An 18,435-nucleotide genomic window follows, 5' to 3' on the forward strand; every position below is an offset into this window, starting at 1 on the left:
TGTGAGAACAGATGAATACAGTGGGCCAGCAGGTTGGAGACCCAGACAGGAGCCGATGCTGCAGCTCGAGTCCCAAGGTTTCTGCTGCAGAATTACCCCTTCCTCAAGGGAGGTCAGGTTTTGGTCTTATTCAGGCCTTCAACTGATTGGATGAGGCCCACCCACATTATGGAGGGCCACCTGCTTTCCTCAAAGTCCACTGATTTGAATGTTAAGCTCATCCAAGAACACCTCACAAAAATATCCAGAATAAGGTTTGGCCACATATCTGGGCACCATGGCCCAGTCAGGCTGACACATCAAATTAACCATCACGGGGTCCCCAGATGCATCTTGTTCGATCTCCTCATGCAGAGATAAAGAAGCAGAGGTCCAGAGAGGCCCAGTGGTCTGTCCAAGGTCACAGGGCAATGTAGCAGCAAAGCCTCACTGCCTCCATCCTGACTCCCACGCCAGGGGTCTCTGGACAGTCCCCTTTCTCCTGTATGGCTCGTGGAAACCCAGGGACCAGAGGAGACAGACCAGAACAGGAGCCACAGGCGACAGGCCTGAGTCATTGGCCTGAGAGAACAAATTCAGGTTGGCATGCAATTTGCATATTATTTCCACGTTGTTCCCTAAAGTTCAAAATATACAGAAATTCCCCAGTTCTGCTTCTTTTCTTATGGCCTCCTGGTTTCAGCTGGATCTGTTTAGAAGGACCCCAGAGGGCACCGGTTCTCTGGGTGGATCACCTGCCCCCTGCCCTCTCCTGACGCTGGCCCTGAGACTGCAAGGGCCACCAGGGCAGGAAGCCCTTTCTTCGACCTGATTCGGGTTCTCCACAGTGTCGATGCACCACTGCCCACGTGGGTGTCGCTTTCAGGTGGTGCACGTATGGACATTTTTTATTTTAATAGTCATGTATTCATTTTTATGTTGCTCTGAATTTATGACTGGGGATGCTGGTTTCCTATTTATGGTGGTGATATAAAGTTTCCCTTTAAATGAAATTTCAGTTTTTTAAAAGTGAGTCAATGAAAATAAAAATTGTAAGTAAATAATAGAACAGGCAGTATGTCGATATGGCCAAAACAGAGATGAAATGACTGAGGGTTTTAGGAATGCTGGACTGATGCAAATGTCTCCTGCTACCATGTCAGCCCAGTGCCCAATTCCGCTTGACCTGTCGTCAGTGGAGGGGGTCTTATGTGTTGGGAAGAAGTGCCTTACTAGCTTTGAGACACCTGAGGCACCATGGTGTGCCCAGCCACCTTGCCCCAGAACCCTGTAGTCCTAGGAAAGGGTCTGGCACTAGTTCTTGCGACCCAGCATCTATCAACAGAGCATCTCACCAGGACCCTCTTCTTCCTATGCCTCCCAGAAGGGGAGTTGTGTTTCCCCACCTAGACCACCCATCAACATGGAAACAAGCCATTTCTCCATGCGTAAAAGCCTGCAATGTAATTAATATCCCCTCCATTTAACTGGACTATAATACTCTTACCGTTAATAAGCTAGCTAAGAGCTCCGCTTGAAATTAATAACTTGCAAATGACCCAAGAGCCCTGGCTTCATACCTTCTTTTTTTAAACAACAAAAAAAAAAACCACACAGAATTTAAATAGAAAAGCAATTCTCATTTATGAGCCAGTATCATTATTCATAACTGGAGAATTGTAAGGAGTAAAACTCTCTTCCACTTAATTAGAATCTTGAACATCACAGGAAAAGAGGGGAGCCCATATCTAGCACCGGGGATGAGAAGGCAAAAAGCACAAATCAAAAGCAAAAACATCCCCCCATGTAGCTGCAGGTCCACGCGGCCACGAGAGGAACAGGACCCAGCAGCTGTGCATGGAATCCAGCGCTCGCAATCACGTTGGGGCTAAGGCTGGCAGGGGAGGAATATGCAGAGATACCAGCGTGTCATATCCGTGTCCTCAAGATAGAAGCGATAACGTCTAATCTTAAACTACAAGGGAAGCCGGAAGGGAGAGAGCAGAGATAGTGAATGGAGAAGCAGAGGCGACATTAGAGGCTCAGGGAGGAAGAGAGGGGATTTGAGGCAGGAGGGGAGGAAGAGGAAAGAATGGTGCGTTTTCTCCCATGATGATGGCCCAGCCCTGTGGCCCAGCCTGGCCCCACCCTCCTCTAGCCACCAGACACTTGGCATATAGGATCTCATTTTTAGCCTCACAGTAACAACCTGCAAGCCTCACAAAATGATCCATATTTCAGCCAGGCACAGTGGCTCACGCTTGTCACCCCAACACTTTGGGAGGCTGAGGCCGGGGGATCGCTTGAGCCCAGGAGTTCGAGACCAGCCTGGGCAACATGGCGAAACCCCATCTCTACTAAAAATACAAAAAGTTAGTCAGGCATGATGGTGCGTGACTAATTTATAGTCCCAGCTACTTGGGAGGCTGAGGAGGGAGGATTGCTTGAACCTGGGAGGTGGAGGTTATAGTGAGCCGAGACTGCGCCACTGTACTTAAGCCTGGGCAATACAGTGAGACCCCTGTCTCAAAATAATAATAATAATAACCATCATCATCATCCGTATTTTAGTAAAGGTGAGAAGATAATGCTCAGAGGGGTTGATGAACTTGCCCTGGGGTTGCCCAGCCAGTGAGTGACAGAGCTGGGAAGCAAAGTCATGTTTCTTTGACTGCGTGCCAGGCAGAGCACCTTGGCCACCAACCTTTTTCGTTTGCATGGCAGATTCTGCTGTGCTTGTTCTCCCCACTGCCCTCTGCTCGCTCAGCATCCTGGTGAAGTAGACATCACAATCACACACCACAGATTTGGAAGCTGAAGCTCAGACTAGCCAAAGGCAAGTCCTGGCCAAGGCCAAGGACTGGAACTCAAACACAAGCCTTGAGACCAAAGGCCAGAGCTTGCCTCACTCTAAGGCACAAATATCAGGAAAGCTGATGGTTCACCCAAAACACCAAATTCTGCTGATCCCCAGGAGGAGGCGTCTGGGCCTGGGGACTTGCAGGTCGCCTGATCCAGCGGTTGCCTGCCAGACCCCAAGGATCCCCTGTCTGTCACCCACAGCCGCCTGGAAGGTTCAGAACTCACCTCCAACCCACCCCGGAAAGTGTGACATACCTAACCCAGTTCAACTCTATAAATAATAACACCAACAATAGCTGTCCTTTGTAGAGTGCTTCCCATGGGCGGGGCACCATGCTAAGCCTTCACCTGGAGTAACCCAGCAGACTCACTGGAATGAAGTAGATGCTTTTCTCCTCCTTTTAGAAGAGAGAAAACTGAGGCACAGGGAGGTCAGGCAACAAGGTCACATGTTTGGTCAGCAGCTCAGCCTCCACGGCCTGCCCATAACCCCAAGCGGGTACAGTCCTCGCTAATACTAACAGCAACAACAATTGCTAAGTGCACACTGAGGACCCCCTGAGGGAGGGGCTGTTAGCATCCCCCACTTGATAGGAGAGAAAACTGGGGCACAGAGGGGAGTGGCTTGCCCAGGGTCACACCGTTGAGGGCAGAGCTGGGATTTGAATCCAGAAAGGGCAGCCCTGGGACCATGCTTTGAGCCGCCTCTGCTCACGCAGTGGCACGGGGTGTGCCCCAGGGCATCCTGTGGTTCTCTCCAGCTGTCCAGCAGAAGCGTTTCTGCCCCATTCTCCCCTCCCTTCCTGAGCTCTTGGTTTGCTACTCATCCAGCCTGTCCTCTGGCTCCTGCAAGCTGAGTCCCTCCTCCATCAAAGCTGCCTTCTCCTCCACCCTCACAGCGCCCCTCTGTGTGGCCCCCTCTCCGGCGGAGCCCTCTCGACGGACTAAGCAGACTCAGAAGGTCCAAGCTACAAACCCACTGGACAGGTGGGAAGACAGATGCCCCAAAGAGGATGACCTGACTTGCCCAAGGCCACACCCTCCTCCCCTCCCCGCTAGACTCAAGCAGCCTGCCCCACAGCCTCCGGTCCCCATCCCAAGCCAGCACCCACATCTCTTCCCCAAATCTCATCCCCAACAACGACATAGAGTGAGACCTCCTGCCAATGTCCCAGGAAGAGCTCTCGGCTCTGAGCTGCTCTGCCAGCTGGCAGGGCCAGGTCCCCATAGAGGCCACCTGCTACGTGAGGACACGGGGCAGTCACCACCAGGAGGCTCTTGGGCCAGTCTGGTTCAGCAGCTACTGTCTCTTGCCAGCTGTATGCAGGACACACCCTGTTAGCTTTAGGCTAGCAGAGCCAACAAGCCCAGATGCCTCAAAGAGCCAATTCGTTCATTGTCCCTTTCAAGGGACCAGATTACTTGGGCGGTGGTTCCCAAGCACCAGGTTGTGAACCAGCTACAACGGAATCACTTCTCAAAAATAATAGCTTCCTGGGTCCTGCTCCCAAGAGAGTGTGATCCAGTTGGTCCTGGGGAGGGCCCACTAATCTGTATTTTAACAGCCCTGTTCCCACCCACGTCATCCTGGCAAGCAGGCTTCGGAAACTCTCTTTGCTCAGAACAAGCACTTTACCCACAGAGGGTCAAACTTGGAGGCAGTTTAAAGACCTTCTAGTCTAACCCACCCATTGTCCAGACAGGAACACTGAGGCTTAGGGGGCTTGTCCTGGGTCACAGAGTGACTCAGTGACAGTGCTATCACCCAAACCCCAGTGTCCCAACTCCTAGACCAAACCCCAGTGTCCCAACTCCTTGCCCTTCTATTAAGACATTTTGGGAAGATGGCAAGAAAGTCCTTCCAGCTCAGGGCAGGAAGTCGTGCTTGGCACAGAGCAAGACCTTTGTGGAAAATTGGTGGATGAGAATGAAGAACATTGAATTGGGGGCAGATACTGCCTGTTTCTGCCTGTCTCTCCCCCATTCCATGAGGTCCTGGTAGGGCTTAGTCACAATGCTCTACAAAACATAGTCACAGGAACACACACACACTCATGCACATACAGGCACACACAGACATACACACTCATGTGCGCACGCGCGCACACACACACACAACTTCGTGGGTGTGAGATCAGGCCAGGCTGCCCAGAATTCTAATCCCCCTGATCACACTGATTGGCTCAAGAATGAACACCATGGGTTGGGCGTGGTGGCTCACGCCTGTAATCCCAAAACTTTGGGAGGCCGAGACAGATGGATCATCTGAGTTTGGAAGTTTGAGACCAGCCTGGCCAATATGGTGAAACCCCGTCTCTACTAAAAATACAAAAATTAGCTTGGCATGGTAGCACGCGGCTGTAATCCCAGCTGCTCAGGAGGCTGAGGCAGGAGAATCGCTTGAACCTGGGAGGCAGAGGTTGCAGTGAGCTGAGATCATGCCACTGCAATCCACCCTGGGCGACAGAGCAAGACTCTGTTTCAAAAAAAAAAAAAAAAAAACCTGACCCAAGAAGATCAATCAGAGATTTGACACCTGAACCCAGCAAGGAAGATCTCTCTTCCTTTTGGGTAATGAGTTATAGGGGTTTGGGGCTACCATTGGCCTTCTTCCCTAACACATGGAGAAAGGCTTTGTGAGAACACCTGAAGGGATACAGACTCCAGATATGCAAAACAGATGATGTCCTGACAATAGCATTTGGGCTCCTGGATCTAGCCTTTCCTGAAACTGGGAAACCCTGAGCACCCAGTTACATGAGCCAATAAACTCACTTTTTGACTTAAGCTTGTTTAAGGTGGGGTTTTTGTCACTTGCAACTAAAAGAGTGCTGACTAGGGTCCTGGGACACACCTGTTTGGGGGCAGAAAGTGGGAGGCAGAACATTTCATTGCCCTCAGCCCCTGTGACTGTCTAGGGGAGGACCTTGTCCATAAGGAAGGCATGGCATCTCGGGAGAAGCCACGTGAAGATCACAGGGGCATGTCCTGGACTGAGAGTCAGAACACCTGGGCTCTTTCACTCTCAAGCTGTGTGACCTTCGACCAGTCAACCAACCCCTCTTTGTTAACCATGCCTTTTATTTTCTGTGTTCTGATACTTTGACATCTGGGGCTTTGTGACCCTGGAGGGTTAAGAGTTGGTAAATTATTAGAGATAGCAACCAACTTGCCCATAAGCCCATTTGCTTTGAAAATGCAAACCAATCAATCCAGAGTCTATACCTGCAACTACCTCTTTTATTGGCTCTCACACTTTGGACCACTATCCACCTGCCCTGATCACTCCAGGGTCATCTACCAGACAACTAGGGGCAGCCTTTGTGGCCCAGAATGCACTGAAATCATTCAAACTAGCCAACCCTAAGCCGGCTTGCTCTGCCTGATTCGTTCCTTCTCATGGAAACCACAATAAATGTTCTTGCCCACGATTTCCCCCTCCCTCTACCTCCTGACTGCCCCTATGTGCCCCCTTGTGGCTGGAAAAGCCCACTCCTCTTGGGATCTGTGAGTGTAACAAGCTTTTTTTTTTTTTTTTTTTTGAGGCGGAGTTTCGCTCCTGTCGCCCAGGCTGGAGTGCAATGGCGTGATCTTGGCTCACTGCAACCTCCGCCTCCCAGGTTCAAGCAATTCTCCTGCCCCAGCCCCCCAAGTAGCTGGGATTACAGGAGCCCGCCACCATGCCCAGCTAATTTTTGTATTTTTAGTAGGGACGGGGTTTCACCATGTTGGCTAGGCTAGTCTCGAACTCCTGACCTCACGTGATCTGCCTGCGTCGGCCTCCCAAAGTGCTGGGATTAGAGGCGTGAGCCACTGTGCCCAGCCACAAGCTGTCTTTTCAACGGCAGTTGTCTCCTAATCTGTTGACCTCACCATATCTGGAATCAGACGTGATTGTGTAAAAAGGCTTAAAGTTACAGAGGGCTCCGCAGATGAGAGGGTGTATTCAAACCCAAAGACAGTCCTTCCAGAACACTACAATTAGATTGCCTTTGGAGCAGGTAGAACTGGAATTATCATCCTACTCTTCAGATGGGTAAACTGAGGAACAGCAAGGTAAATGCCTTGCCCTAAGACATGCAGCCGGTTTTCCAAAGATCCAGAACTGGAAGTCAAGACAGGAGAAGGTATAATCCAGGCCAGCTGGGGTTAACCAAGGAGTGTGTCTTGGAGGGGATAGACAGGCGCATGCCACACACAGGCACACCATGTATGCACACACGCTCATGCACACTGTCTCTTTCTGCCAGCCCTGGCTGAATTAAGAATGCATGTGCTGTAGAGGACTGGCTAGACAATTTTCCTGTCACTCTCGCTCCTAATTTATCCCTCCTCGTCCTTGGACACAACTGGGAATCTCTTTAAGGCTCATAATTGGGCCCCTTCAACTGGCTTTGTTTCCACGCCTCACCACATGACTCCGCCTCTCCGCAAGCTTTTCAGTGGCCGCTCTCTCAGCCCAACGAAGCCCGACAAATCCTTCCTGCAAATGTGCATGTCTTGGGCTCAGAATAACCTACCAAAAGAAAATAAAACCCCCATGAAGTGAGTCCAGGTGACTCAAAGCGTTCTGCTGGCAGCAGCATTTCCGGCATCTGCTTTCTCTCTGGATCACAAACATTTCTCATCTGCTGGAGCCATTCAAGCCAAGCCCACAGGCAGCCAGGGAAGCCCACGGCCCTGGAGACCCCAAACAACTGCACTGCAATGATTAGATGCTCCCCATCTTCCTGCCAGGAGTGTGTTGGGGACGGGGAAGGAAGACATCTGGTCTTTTGTGCAGTTAGAGAATAACAATAATCATAGTAATCGTCAGTACAAAGTCATTGCCACTCACTATATGTCAGCCATTGTTCTATTAATAGGCACTTTGCATTTCTTAGCTCATTTAGTCCTCACACCAAGTCAATAAGACAATTATTAATACTGTGCCCATTTTACAGGTGGGGACACCTGCAAAGACTGAGTCCATCTGACAACCCACGATCAGCACCCTTACATGGCAATGATCAGTGGAGCAGAGAAATGGCTGCCCCTTTAGGTGGGATGTGCTGTTCCAATTTGCCACAGTCCCCACCAGTCCCTGTTATATTACACCCTGTCTGCCTCACTCATTTAAGTCACTTGCTCTGCACCTATGGGTGTCTGAGTTGTCAACCTCTACACTATGCTGCCTCCTCCCTCGTGCTTCCTTCACTCTCATCTGCTTCTTCAGGAATCAGGATTTGGGGCCTGAAAATCTGCAGAAAGCTCGACCCTTCCCTTTCCTACAGACTGACTCTTCCAGGAAGCCTTCCCTGCTTAATCATCAATGCTGCAAATGTCTAAGCTGAAAGGATTATTTGAGGTCATTTGGTTCTAACCCATCAGTTACAGATGAGGATACTGAGGCCCAGAGAACTAGGAATGCTGCTGTCTGCCTGGTCCCACACCTAACGGTCATCAAGCCCTGTCCGCCAACAACGTCAGCATGCCCCTTCCTACCTTTCGGGGAGGTAGGGCTGGGGTTGTTCTCATGCCTGTTTTATGGATGAAGGAACTGAGGCAAGATGCTGGGTCTCTCTTTGCAATGTCTGAGGCTGCTCTCACTTCCGAGGGCTCCCTGACCACGGGCCAAGGCTGTTTGGCCCTCCCAGTATTCCTGAAGCTTCCATCAGTCCCTGAGCTCTAGAACCAGGTCTGGGCCCCTCACCTTTGCCTGGGCACAGGGCCTCAAGGAGCCCTAGCTTTGTGCTGCGCCTAAGCCTCCTTGCCCGATATTCCGGCCCTTCGTTTGACCTCCTCCATTTCACATCTGGACCAGCTACACTGTCCTTCCAGGTGTAGGTGGGGCCTGGATTCTGCTCATTTCCCAATGGAAGAAAGAGCATCGCAGAGAGGCTGAATGTGACCTAAGGCCACACAGGGACTCCTGGCAAAGCTGGCGGCAGCACCTGACCCCAACCCCTCTCTTACCATATTTTCTCTCCACTCTGTGACCCATTCTCTCTGCTCGGGCCTCCCTCTGGGTACCCTGACCACCTGGGAGACATTTCTTCTTCTGAGTGGGCAGTAGAGTCTTAGACCCACCCCAGACAGTCATTTTTGTGGAACCTTTGATACACACACCCTGGCAGGTCCCTTAGGGTCCCCTCCCTCCTACTTCCAGGACCTGCCTATCTCTGGATAACCCAAGACTGTCTGTACAGCTATGCATGTTGCACACTGGTCGCCCAGCACAGCCACACGCTGCAGTCCTAATGGTCACTCACTAGGCATCTCCACACGTCCTGCACAGTACAGCTGCCACCTGCAGGAAGGGTTGCAGCAGCCTGCCACTCCCGGGCACCAGTGAGCCTCTCCTTCTCCACTCTGCACCTCCCTACCCTCCCACCACCACCTCTCAAGCAATCAGGTGGCCACCAGGACTGGCAGGAAAGGTCCCCTGAGTAGGGGAAATCTTGCTTGGTCATAATTAAACTCCACTGCTGTGCAGGCTGCAGACAAAAGGGAACCCATAATGGGATTAGAATTGTAACAAATTAAAATCATAAATTCAATAAACGCCTTCTCAGCTCCCTCTGGAAATGGCCAGCCCACAGCAGCTGGCTTTGGTAGGCATAACGGAGGGGCTGTGGGAAGACAGGTCAGTGCAGACAGGCAGGCTGCAGTTTCAGCTGCTGGTCCCAGCTGACTGGGGCCAGGTCGGGGACCCTTCTCCAGAGCAGACTCCCCCAAGGGCAGGCCATGACCACTGGTGGTGCTCCAGAACCCGCCATGGCTCCCTATCACCCCACCATTTAATCCAGCTTAGCTGTTCACCAACTTCCTGCCTTAGGATTTACTGACACATGCCTCTGCCACTCATCATTTGGGCATCCATTAAATGGCCATTGGCCTCAAATGTACAGGAAGGTGGAAGGGACGCATTTGACATGGGAAGGTTCTGAGTTTGAATCCCAGCTCCAGTACATGCAAGCAGTGAGACCTGGGATGGGTACGTGCATTCAGGGGTACTCCCCGCCTCCCACCCTGAGAATACTATTCACCCACCCTTGTACTCATCCTCTCATTTTGCCTGTAATTTACTGAGCACCTACTGTGTGCTGGACTCTGTGCCAATCAGTGGGGAAAACAGCAGCAAGACAGGCAAGGTCATGGGGCTAGCATTCCAACAGGGGACACAGCAACAGGCAAGTTCACGAATCATGAGTTATCATTGCAGAGGGGCCACAAAGCAGAAGTCCAGGAGACCAAACATGGGGAAGGGGGAACATGAAGGGAGAATATTTCTTTTTTCTTTTTTTTGAGATGGAGTTTCACTCTTGTCACCTAGGCTGGAGTGAGTGACGTGATCTCGACTCACTGCCACCTCCGCCTCCCGGGTTCAAGTGATTCTCCTGCCTCAGTCTCCTGAGTAGCTGGGATTACAGGCACCCAGCACCACGCCCAGCTAATTTTTGTATTTTTGGTAGAGATAGGGTTTCCCCATGTTGACCAGGCTGGTCTCAAACTCCTGACCTCATGTGATCTGCCCACCTGGGCCTCCCAAAGTACTGGGATTGTAGGCGTGAACCACCGTGCCCGACTGGAGAGATTTTTGTGGAGCACTAAAGCTTGAGCTGAAGTCTGAGGGTTAAGCCAAGAGAAGAGAATGGAGGAGACATGGAGCACTCTCAACACAGATGAGAGCATGTGCAAAGGCCCTGGGGTGGGAGCAGCAGAGGATCCTAGGTTGTGGTTTGTGGGTTTTTTGAGAGGAGGTCTCACTCTACCCAGGCTGAAGTGCAGCGGCACGATCACAGCTCACTGCAGCCTCGACCTCCCAGGCTCAAGAGATCCTCCCACCTCAGCCTCCTGAGTAGCTGGGACTACAAGCGTGCACTGCCACATCTGGCTAAATTTTTTTTTAATTTTTTGTAGATTGGGGTCTCACTATATTGTCCAGGCTGGTCTTGGGCTCCTGAGCTCAAGCGACCCTCTTGCCTTGGCCTCCCAAAGTGCTGGGATTATAGGCATGAGCCACCATGCCCCACTGGACTTTTTTTAAAAAAATGTAAAATTAGGCATGAAAGTTCATGCTTATTTAGAAGGAAAAAGTGTTACAAATTACATTTAAAATACATTTTAAAATATATTTTCATGAACTGCTCAACACACATTTTTTTCTTACATTTTTGGCTGCATATTCTTTTTGGATTCCCCCTTCAACTGTCAAGATTTTGTAATATCATTTTCTAGAGAGAAGATAGATAATTCCTCCAGCATGGCTGAGTGAAATATACATATACAAATTAGCCGGGTGTGATGGCACACTCCTGTGATCCCAGCTATTAATATTATACTTGGAAGGCTGAGGTGGGAAGATCATTTGGGCATGAGAGATCAAGGCTGCAGTGAGCCGTGACTGTGCCACTGCCCTCCAGCCTGGGCAACAAAGAGAGATCCTGTCTCAAAAACAGAAAAAATATATATACATACATTCATATACACAGACACATACGTGTGTATATACATACATATATAATAAATGTATTTTGCTATGTAGGATGCACAAAACATGTGTCTTCACACACACTCACACACACAGCACGCACACATTTATTGTCTGTAGAGCTGTGACAGGTTTGTGCCTTACTGTGGCTGGCAGAATAATAGCCCCCCAAAACTCTCTATGCCCCAATCCCCAGAGCCTGTGACTATATTAAGTTACATGGCAAAGGGAGTTGAAGCTGCTCATCGGCTGACTTTAAAATAGGGAGATTATCCTGGATGAGCCAGGTGGGCCCAAAGTCATCATAAGAGTCCTTAAAAGTGGAAGAGGCTGGCCAGGTGCGGTGGCTCATGCCTGTAATCCCAGCACTTTGGGAGGCCAAGGCAGGTGGATCACTTAAGGCCAGGAGTTCGAGCCTGGCCAACATAGCAAAACCCCATCTCTACTAAAAATACAAAAATTAGCTGGGCATGGTGGCTCACACCTGTAATCCCAGCTACTCAGGAGGCTGAGGCATAAGAACCGCTTGAACCTGGGGGGTGGAGGATGCAGTGAGCCGAGATCACGCCACTGCACTCCAGCCTGGGCAACAGAGCGAGACTCTATCTCCAAAAAACAAACAAACAAAAAGTGGAAGAGGGAGAGAGAAGAGGGAGAATCAGAGACAGAGCAGTGTGAGAAGGACCCTGTTCAACACAGATGAGGGTCAGGGCCACACACCAAGGAATGCAGGAGGCCTCTGGAAGCTGGAAAAGGCATGGACGTGAATTTCCCTTTAAAGCCTCCAGAAGGGAATGCAGCCAGGCTGACACCTTGATTTTGGCCCAGGGAGACCCACTTTGGACTTCTGACCTGCAGAGCTGTAAACTAATCCATTTGTGTTGCTGAAGCCACTGCGTTTGTGGTCGTTTGTTACAGAGGCTGTCAGAAACGAACGCACCTTCAAATGCAGGCATTCCGATCAATCTCGTTTCATCTGATCACTCTGCGGAGGCGGGAGGTCTGAGTGGACAGAGACAATGGTATGGTCGGTCTTCATGGACTGCAGTTCACATCATCTACATCTGCAAATTTTACAAACACACACAAGCGTGTGGACATGATGCTAGGGCCCCTCTCAGGGCCTCTGAAGGGATCTGTACAATAGAAGGCCCCCAAGCCCTGAGAGCCATCAGTGTTTGGCAACTCCGCATTTGTCTCATTCAAATAACTCAAAGCAGATGTGGTGTTGGGGCCACAGAGAGCCTGGAAAAGGAGCTGGTGCCAGTCCAGCCAGGGCTTCGTGGCTCAAAGCACGGGCCTGACCTCGTCCTATTCCCCAGTGGTGCTGGCATCAGACCCCAGTGACTGCCGGGTGGTAGATGGGCTGGAGGAAAAGGGGTGGGCACCGGGCAGATCACTGCAGGAGTCCCCTCCAGGATGTGGTGGAGGAGATCATGGGGTGGGGGTGAGGGTGAGGAAGGGAAGCAGGGGAACCGCTTAGCAGGGAGCAGCCCCAAGAGTTTCTGCCAGGTGGGAGATGGGCTTGGGAAGGAGCAATGTCAGAGCTGACTCCAAGACTCTGGCTGAGAGTTGGGAAGATCCCAAGGGGTGGGGTGGGCGGGGGCTGTGACAGAGAAGAGGGCACCCATGTGCTCACTTCCCCTTCACACCTCCAGCCTGCAGGACAGAAAAAAGCAAGTCTTTCCTCACTTTCCTGCACCTGCCAAACCACTACGTTGGGACAACACCAGACCAAGGACCCCTCCCCACCCAGTGTTACCAGTAAGGCTAAGAGCCTCAGCTGAGGAGGGGGTCTGCAAAAAACAGACAGAAACAGAAACAAACAGGGTTCTTTCCTCTTTGACTAGGCTCTCTGGGCTTCTGAGGTTCCTACAGGACCCCACCCATTCCCAAGCCCTGTGCTCTCCCCCACCTCTGCAGTCCCCCATGCCTAGCCCTCTGGGGGTCTCCATCTCTCCCATCCCAACGCCCAAGCCAAGCCCAGAGTCGTTGTGAGCACTTATTAAGCCACTAATTAATTGAATTTTTCCCCCTCATTGCATGCTGTTAATTAGTTTCTTGTAGTAACAGAGACTATTATTCTTGGAAGTAATAACTTGGTCCAGGAGGCAGTTTTAATGCTACTTGTAATTACCAGAGGAGGCAGAGTCTTGGGCTTAGGTGGGCGGGGCTAATCCAGGACAAGAAAGGAGGAAAGTCCACATGGTTCTTCCTCATCTAAAAGATGTCTTTTATTTTGCCTTACTATTGTTCTGTATTTTCTATGTTTTCTGCAATGGATAGCATTTTTTTTTTTTTTTTTTTTTTTTTTTTGAGACAGAGTGTCGCTCTTACGCCCAGGCTAGAGTGAAATGGAGCGATCTCGGCTCACTGCAGCCTCCACCCCCCCGGGTTCAAGCGATTTCTCCTGCCTCAGCCTCATGAGTAGCTGGGATTACAGGCATTTGCCACCACACCCGGCTAATTTTTGTATTTTTAAGAGAGACAGGGTTTCGCTATATTGGTCAGGCTGGTCTTGAACTCCTGACCTCAGGTGATCCACCTGCCTCGGCCTCCCAAAGTGCTGGGATTACAGACATGAGCCACCTTACCTGGCCGGAAAGCATTATTTTTATAACATGAAAAGTAAGTTTTTTTAAAGGCAGGAAAGCTTTAGAGTGGCTGTGAAATTGTCCCTGGGAGAATGGAGCTACAGAGGGCTGGGGTAGGGCCCAGTGGGGAGTGGATGCCATTTCCTTCTGCAGCTTCTGTTCCAGGCTGTCCTTTCTGTCCTCTCCCTGTGGCCCCATGGCCAGTAAGCACCAAAACCAGCGTGCAGAATCAGGGCTCTGACTCCAAGTTCAGAGACCTAACCCTGGCCTCAGACCCCCTCGTCTGGCATCTGATAGGCAGGTGTATTAGGGAGAAATCAGCCAGGGGTAAAGTCTTCCCAGATCAAGCACCAGAAAGCCACAGGGAGGAGAGGATGAACAAGAAGCATCAGAAGTTGCAAATTGCCTATAATCCCAGCTCTTTGGGAGGCCAAAGTAGGCAGATCACCTGAGGTCAGGAGTTCAAGACTAGCCTGGGCAACATGACAAAACCACATCTCTACTACAAATACAAAAATTAGCCAGGCATGGTGGCACACAGCTGTAATCCCAGCTACTCAGGAGGCTGAAGCACAAGAATCACTTGAACCCAGAAGGTGGAGGTTGTGGTGAGCTGAGATCACGCCACTGCATGCCAGCCTGGGTGACACAGTGAGACTCCGTTACAAAAAAAAAAAAAGAACTAGCCTCTCTTGCCTCAGTTTTCCACCCATGCACGTTGTAGTCTAGTGAAAGAAATAGACAAAGAGGTAAGTCAACAGAAAATAAACTAAAAGAGAACTGCGGGGCAGAGAAACATACTGTAGATAGGCTGGTCAGGATCTCCTTGAGGGGATGATGTTTAAACTGAGATCAGAAGGATGAGCAAAGAAAAAAAAAGACACCAGCATAGAAAAAAATGTATCCTAGAGGACACATATGTGTTTATCTCTTGCGGGGGGCGGTGCTCAGTGCACTGCCCCCTGGCCAGATTCCTGCCATGTTCTCAGAGTCCAGCAAAAAGCTATCACTCACACCAATAAAAGCACCTATTAACCTTGAGTGAGACCTCAATTAGCAGCAAGGCCTTAGCTCCATCATCAACCTGGGTATGGGAGAGAAGGGTGGCAGGGCACCACACCCGACTGTTAAAGCAACCTGTGATGTTAAAAAGTGGCCACGCAGGGGTTGAAAACTCCTAACTCTCCAATGGGAATTCATGTTACTGTTCCTCAGTTCTTCCACAACAAGCAACCGCTTCCCAGCAGCAGAGACATCTGCTGCTCCAATGTCACAGCCATCCTCTGCTGCTGCTCCAGAGAAGAGCATCAGTCAAAGCATCTGGGTGCATTGGTACACTGGTCCATGCTGAGATAGCCCTGCAAAGAGGAAACGCCCTGATTGACAGCACCTGCCCATTCCCATGGTGTAAATACTCCCACTGCAGTCAATTTCACACCACCAAAGGTGGTGTCATCAAAGGCCAAGTTGGGAAGAGAGGCATACTGCTATAGCCCACTGCAGCACGCCGCTGCTTGCAGTGTGACCCCGGGCACATCTCCTCCTCTGTACAATGGGGGTTAAATGGGATAATGTAAGTAGCCATGGGGAAGGGCCTGACAAGAGTTGGGGGTTGAAAAAGTAAGAGTTTCCTTCTCCCGCCCAGGGAAAGCAGAGGAGTCCTGGGACAACTTTGGGAAATATCACTGCAGCATTAAGGGACTGAGTTACCTTGCTCAACCATCTGGGCCAATGTGGGATGGCGTGGGGACGGGGGTGGAAGAGAGGGCAGGACAGGGAATATAGAGATCTATTCCCGCCCCCAGCCAGAGCTCAGAACAGTCTTGTCTCCTGGGTGGGAGCAGAAAAATGGAAAAGGAAACACCACTTATGCTCCCAAGGACAGGACCCGGCTTGGCTGGTTCGTCCCTGTGTGCCCAGCCCCCAGCCCAGTGCGCAGCAAGAAGCAGCAGATGTTCAATAAATGTTTCCCAGATGAATGAAGGAATGAATGAATCATGGAGTTCTCCCCAAATAGAGAGTGACTGCCTCCTCCCCTCTCTCAGCTTCCCCAGCGCAGCACCCTGACAGGCAGCCTGAATCGTGAGCTGGGCTCTGGAATGGATTTCCAGGCAAGCTGCCCCCTGGGACCCTGGAAAGTCTCTCCGGGCCTGCGGACAGGCCTGCGGACAGGCCTGCGGTGCTGTGTGAGAGCAGGTTAGAGACAGCCCTGTGATTCATAGCAGCAAATGCCTGGGAAATAAATATCACGCTGCCCTAGCCCTTCCCATCTCAGCCTCTAATATCCTTTCTGAGGAAAGAGACCTGATTATTTGGGGCCCGTGGTGACAGCTAACGTGTAAATCAGTGCCCTGGAGATTGCTCCCTGGGGAAATTGGCTGTGGCTTCTGGTTATGGCCACTTCGCAGGGGCTGTATGGGAGGAGGAGGGGTCACACTGGGGCAGGAATAGGGGCAAGGGTGCATGTAGAGAGAGACTCCCTGCCCATCGTCCTGCTTCCTGTGAAGTTCACCTGATGGGGAGTGCCCCTCACCCCACCCCAGGGTGGTCATTGTGAATAGGAATGTCCCTTGCTTCCACCCCAGCCCTGTGCTGTCAGGGGCCTTCCTGGGACAGTGCCAGCTCACAGGTGAAACAGACAGAGGCACAATTCAAAACGGGCATTGTATGGTTTTCTGGGCCTGAGTCCTCCAGAGCCTGCCTCCCAGGCCCTAAATCCTGGACCCAAATCCACCCACGTAGGCTGGGGTGGATGGGAACCAAATTCACCAACAACAGTTTTCTGAGATCACATCCCCATTCCCAAGGTGAGCACCTAATTCTTTTGTTTGCCTGTTTGTCTTTAGACAGGGTCTCCCTCTGTCATAGGCTGGAGTGCAGCAGCACAAACTCGGCTCACTGCCGCCTCAACCTCTGGGCTCGAGCAATCCTCCCACCTCAGCTTCCCAAGTAGCTAGGACCACAGGCGTGTACCTCCGTGCTCAGCTTTTTTTTTTTTTTTTTTTTTGTAGAGATGGGGTTGAACCATGTTCCCCAGGCTAGTCTCAAACTCCTGTGCTCAAGTATCATCCCCCCTTGGCCTCCCAAAGTGCTAGGATTACAGGCATGAGCCACCATGCTCGGCCTCCTAATTCTTTTATGTGCCTGGCACATATTAGCCCCTCAATAAATACTTGCTGAATGAATAGATGAATAAATAAAGGCATGAAGAAATGGCTACAAACAGAACAGGCACGGGTGTGAATTTTTCATCTGTTTCTCTGGCTCGTTATGTTCCTAATCTTTCCAAGGATGCACCAGCACTTTTCATTACGGCAGCAATAGAATTCACTGGGTCACACTAATTTCTAATCTCTTGCTTCAGGCACTGCTTGGGCTTGGGATTTTTTCTTCCTCCAACTGTCAAGATGACACTACCCTGAAATCCTCTTGCTAGCTCCAGATGGTGGGCGTCACATGCAAGCTGACCTCTGTGCCTGCTGACCTCCAGGACAGTGGAAAGTCTTTCTGCATCCCCAGCAGGCCCCACAGGACAGCCCTCATGGTCAGAATTCCAGATGCTGGGGTGGGCAAGGGGACACTCTGGGGGCAAGGGAGCCTTCTCTGTTGCCTTAAAACCTCATGGAAGAGCGAAGCTCAGGGGATTGGTGCCTACAGGGCTTTGCAGAGAAAGTAAACATGAACTTGGTAAGAGTTAAGGGCCCAGTTCTAAGCTCTCTCCAAGGTCAGCAGGATACAGCAGCACCAATCCTGCTGCCTGCCACTCCAGCAAGTCTTTCTCCTAATTATATCTGAATTATGCAAATCAATACCAATGTCGGTATACGATTTCCTCTAACAAGTTGAGAACATGCAAGAAGTGAAGACCTGGGGAGACAGAAACCATCTAATTAGGAGCAAGTTTCCGTGTTTTTCTTTTGGTTGAGGGAATAAATGGCTGCACGACAACCCCAGAGAAGACCAGGTCAAGGATGGAGCAGGACAGAGAGTGGAAAGAACATGAAGATGGGCTGTGGGCAGGGGGCTGGGAGATTGGGGCAATGCTGACAGCGTGCTGGGTGCAGCATCAGATGCAGAGCAAAAATGTAATCTTGGCAGCTGGAAGTTGGGGGCCCAATAACACTGAGTAGGCACAGACTGTTACCCAGGACATGGGCTCAGAGAGAGAGAGAAAGTGGAAGGAAGGAAGGAAAGAACGAAGGAAGGAAGGAAGGAAGAAAAGGAGGGAGGGAGGGAAGGAGGGAAGGAAGGAAGGAAGGAGAGAGAAAGAAGGAAAGAAAGGAAGAAAGGAAGGAAGGAAAGAGAAAGAAAGAGAGAGAGAGAGAAAGCAAGCAAGCAAGCAAGCAAGCAAGAAAGAAAGGAAGAAAGCAAGCAAGCAAGCAAGAAAGAAAAAATAGAAAGAAAGAAAGAGAAAGGGAGGAAGGGGAAGGGAAGGGGAGAGGGAGGGGAGGAAGGGAAGGAGGGAGGGAAGAAGGAAGGAAGGAAGGAAGGAAGGAAGGAAGGAAGGAAGGAAGAAGAAGGGAAAGA

At 50.8% G+C, this 18,435-nt stretch overlaps 1 protein-coding gene across 2 annotated transcripts in view; it reads right to left on the reverse strand.

The window, feature by feature from the left end:
* Positions 1-1,606: 1,606 nt before the first annotated feature.
* The window catches only part of FBXO2 (F-box protein 2), a 38,700-nt gene continuing 21,871 nt past the window's right edge, over positions 1,607-18,435 (reverse strand). Inside the window, exons 6-7 of one of the 2 annotated variants that reach the window (XR_009214960.1) lie at positions 12,255-12,378; positions 1,607-2,750 (exon numbers count right to left, since the gene is read on the reverse strand). Coding sequence is in view for 1 of the 2 variants with exons in the window: in XM_058444464.1 (XP_058300447.1) it covers positions 12,373-12,378 (6 nt within the window). In the remaining variant the exon portion in view is untranslated. Of the gene's footprint in view, positions 2,751-12,235; positions 12,379-18,435 lie in introns of those variants that run through there. The other variant, XM_058444464.1, reaches the window with a different exon arrangement.

This window comes from Hylobates moloch, unplaced genomic scaffold (assembly GCF_009828535.3).
Source record: "Hylobates moloch isolate HMO894 unplaced genomic scaffold, HMol_V3 SCAFFOLD_9, whole genome shotgun sequence".
Lineage (NCBI taxonomy): Eukaryota > Metazoa > Chordata > Mammalia > Primates > Hylobatidae > Hylobates > Hylobates moloch.